This window comes from Pundamilia nyererei, unplaced genomic scaffold (genome assembly GCF_000239375.1).
Source record: "Pundamilia nyererei isolate P.nyererei 1_Seehausen unplaced genomic scaffold, PunNye1.0 scaffold00024, whole genome shotgun sequence".
Taxonomy (NCBI): domain Eukaryota; kingdom Metazoa; phylum Chordata; class Actinopteri; order Cichliformes; family Cichlidae; genus Pundamilia; species Pundamilia nyererei.
In genome coordinates, this window is record NW_005187425.1 from 71,454 (window position 1) to 75,063 (window position 3,610).

General features: G+C 39.5%; 1 protein-coding gene across 2 annotated transcripts in view; it reads right to left on the reverse strand.

The window, feature by feature from the left end:
* Positions 1-896: 896 nt before the first annotated feature.
* The window catches only part of hhat (hedgehog acyltransferase), an 18,616-nt gene continuing 15,902 nt past the window's right edge, over positions 897-3,610 (reverse strand). For both annotated transcript variants that reach the window (XM_005727295.1, XM_005727296.2), the window contains exon 12: positions 897-2,115. In XM_005727295.1, the coding sequence (XP_005727352.1) occupies positions 2,030-2,115 (86 nt within the window). In that variant the 3' untranslated portion in view covers positions 897-2,029. The remainder of the gene's footprint in view (positions 2,116-3,610) is intronic.

Genomic DNA, 3,610 nt, shown 5'->3' on the forward strand with positions numbered 1-3,610 from the left:
GCCTTTTTCAGAACTGCCTTAATAAAACGAGGTGCTGGAAACAGTCATCAGAGATTGTTGAAGAGAGAAGTTGAAGATTTGTCATCTTCGCATCCATGTTGTGACTCTCCCATTCCACCACATCCCAAAGGCACTCTATTGGATTGAGATCTGGTGACTCTGGAGGCCATTTGAGTACATTGAACCTATTGGGTTGGAGAAACCAGTTTGAGATAATCTAACCTTTATGACAGGGTGCATTAAGGGGCCCAAATTATGCTTTTCAAACCATTACACCACCACCACTGGCCTGAACTGCTAATAAGTGCAGGATGGATTCATGCTTTCATGTCATTTATTTCAAATTTTGACTTAACCATCCAAAAGTGACAGCAGAAATCAAGACTCACCAGAGCAAGCAAGATTGTTCTAACCTCCTATTGACCTGTGTGAATTGTGATGCCTCAGTTTCCATTTTTAGCCGATAGGAGCTGCACCTGGTGTGGTATTCCACTGCTGTAACCCATCTGCGCTGACGTGGTGTGCACTCAGAGATGCTCTTCTGCGTGACTTAGTTATTTGAGTTACTGTTGCCTTTCCATCAATTCAAAGTAGTTAGCTATTTCCTCTGACTTCTGGGATCAATGAGGCATTTCTCCCAGTGAACTGCTGCTCACTGGGTAATTTCTCTTTTTTGGACCACTCACTGTAAACCTTAGAGACAGTTTTTTTGGGAAAATCCCAGTAGATCAACAGTTTCTGAAATACCCTGATGAGCCTGTCTGGCATCAACAACCATGCTATGTCCAAAGTCGCTTAAATCACCTTTTTTCCCACCATGTCTACATGCTAAAATGCAATGAGTTCCTGCCATGTGATTAGCTGATTAGATATTTGCATTACGACCCTTAGAAATGTCGAACAACACTGATTAACACGGAGTGTATATAAGGCTATATTATATTTATTCTTAATATGCACAGTATAATACCTGGTTTTGAAGTAAATGGAGTGAATATTGAGTAATATACATTGACATTTAATCTGGCAGTGTAACTTTGAACATACAATTCGAAAGTGCCTTAAATACCCCCCCAACCCCCCACACACACACACAACAACAACAACATCTATCAGCTCTAATGCACATTATTCAGCAGTGTCACTCTCACATGTGTAATCAGCCTATGACTTGCAAAACCCCCTTGAAACAAAAGCTTTACAGTAAACCACAGATGGATTGGACTCCTCTGCTGTTTCATAACCCTCAGTGTTAATCACATTGCTTTGACTGAGCAGGCACATTCTGACAGTCCTTGATGACCAAGTACTTGACAGATTTGGACAGATGGCAGATGAGTTTTGCAACAAAATGAGATTTTACTTTTGTCTAAATTTAGTTGTTATGTTGACATTTTGGAAATGAAAGGTGATTTAGTGTGTAACAACAAATAAGCCAAAAACAGCTTGTCATTTATTACATCCCAGATGTAATAAACTGATAATCAACAGGATTAGTGTTTTCAATCAAAGGCTGCAGTTGGATATGCTTTTTTTTGTCAACCGTCTACATCTGATTGTTTTTTGTGGAGAGCTACAGGAAGACGGTACTTTCTTCAGCTTCCTGCAACTCCGAGCAATACCTTGTCAAAGTCATATAACCAAGAGAGAGATTCAGAGTCCACATTTTCTTTTACAGTTTCTTAGAATAGCAGTGATTTCATCTAGCTTACTGCCTCAGAGCTGCTATTACAGACTGCCCTAAATTTTCAGCAATTTTATTACAGTTTGGGTGCACTTACATTTCACCCAAAGTTCAGAAAACTTTCTCTGTAAGTATCAGCTTACAGACAAATTTTGTGCAGACCTGCGGGTTTTGGAAAGTGGCTGCTCAGCCGTACTTCAGCCAGGTTTGGACAGGTTGTGTGGCTATGAGCCAGGTCCACCACACTGAGACTCTGGCTGGTGAGAGCAAGGCAGTGGAGTCAGCAGGTTGTTGTATCTGTCCAGTAGCAGGGATTCTCAGTCACTGCTCTTAAGTCAAGGTGACTCACGGTGGGTGAGGAGTCCACTCAAGTCCAATCTGAGCATAGCAGTAGAGGAAAGCTAGCATTGGTGGGGCCATGGTAGACCAGCCTGAAACAAAAAGAAAGCAAATATATTTGCATGTTTTTCAACTTACAAACTATCTGGATAATGCAGTCTATGTGTTGTTGTCAGTTATTTAATTATGAATGAAGCTTAAACGCAGCTTAAAAGTATATGCTAAGTGAGTAGGTTTGCTCATTTCCCTGTGCCATACTGCATCATGTTACGTTTTTTCCCTCCTTTTTCTATATTTAGCTGTTTCTCCGAGGGTCGTGCAGGCAGGTAAGGACAGCTGTCTGCACCTCCTCCCCAACTGGCCTGCCTCCAGATTATCTCAGTAACCTGCACCTGCACCCACAATGCTTTTCAATGGTCTATTCTTTTCTATTCATGCCAAAATCTAATTCACGCACACACTGGCTGCTTTATGCACAGCTGTACTGTCAGTTTTCTGTCTGCGTAAAAAAAAAGGTTACATGAGCTGAGGCCAGAAAAGCTTTATTATGATGCAAAATATTTTAATGGCGCACGGAGGATAAGTTTTGTGTTGTGTAGTATGCATAGTGCGTTTCTGTCTGATTGCAACCATCTTTAAGAAAAGCCTTGATGTTTTAGTAAATATGAACTAATTATTAATCACATTGGGTATAACCATTTTCACATAAGCTATCATTATATGAAGCCTTTCTCACCTGTTTATTCATTATTTAAAGCCCTCTAGCCTACATGTACATTATGAGCCAAGACACCCCAGTGTTTTGCCTTTGCAGGTATCTGCATTTCATTAACACCCTCAGTGCGAAATATGTTCTCCAGCCAGTTATCCAATCTTTAATGTGGCCAACAACTAACATAGTAGAAAGGCAAAGTTGAAAGAAACACTACTAGCCAAATATAACTTCAGAAATATGTTGGAACTGATTGTATTTTTTAAAAATGTATTCGGTGCTTTCGTTTCTTCTTGATTATTCGCAATCTTTTTTGCAGGCAACTAAAATCTAAAAACAAAATAAAACCAACTGATGACCAGAACAACTTTTCAGATAAAAGAAGAAACTTAAAAATTGTAGGTTAGCTCTTTTTTTCACCTCTTTGTTTATATAATATCACTAGAAAGGGAGAAGTAGAGGAAAATGTGATTGTTTTCCTACCACTGACAGTCACTCAGTCATTTTTCTATGGACTCTGTCCCATTTCCTATCAGTGGATTATGGATTCACCCAGCTAACAAAGCTAACTAGCCATTGCTAGCTTAGCAACTCTATCCGGTTGTTAAGTGATGACGTGACGAATCCTACTTCCGGGCCTAAAGTAGTCTGTTTAATATGGCTTTTGTGTTGTTAACATGTTTAATGTTTTGTATTTTCTTCTATTTAATCTCAAAAAGCTCCTAAAACAGTCAGTGATCACTGTGGACCTCCCTCGGCTTTTATTACCGCTAATCATTTATTTAAGCTCAGTTTTTAAAACCTTAGGATGTAACTACAACCCAGCCCATGCAGCAGTATATGAATGACTAACCTCATACACTCAACAAAAATAT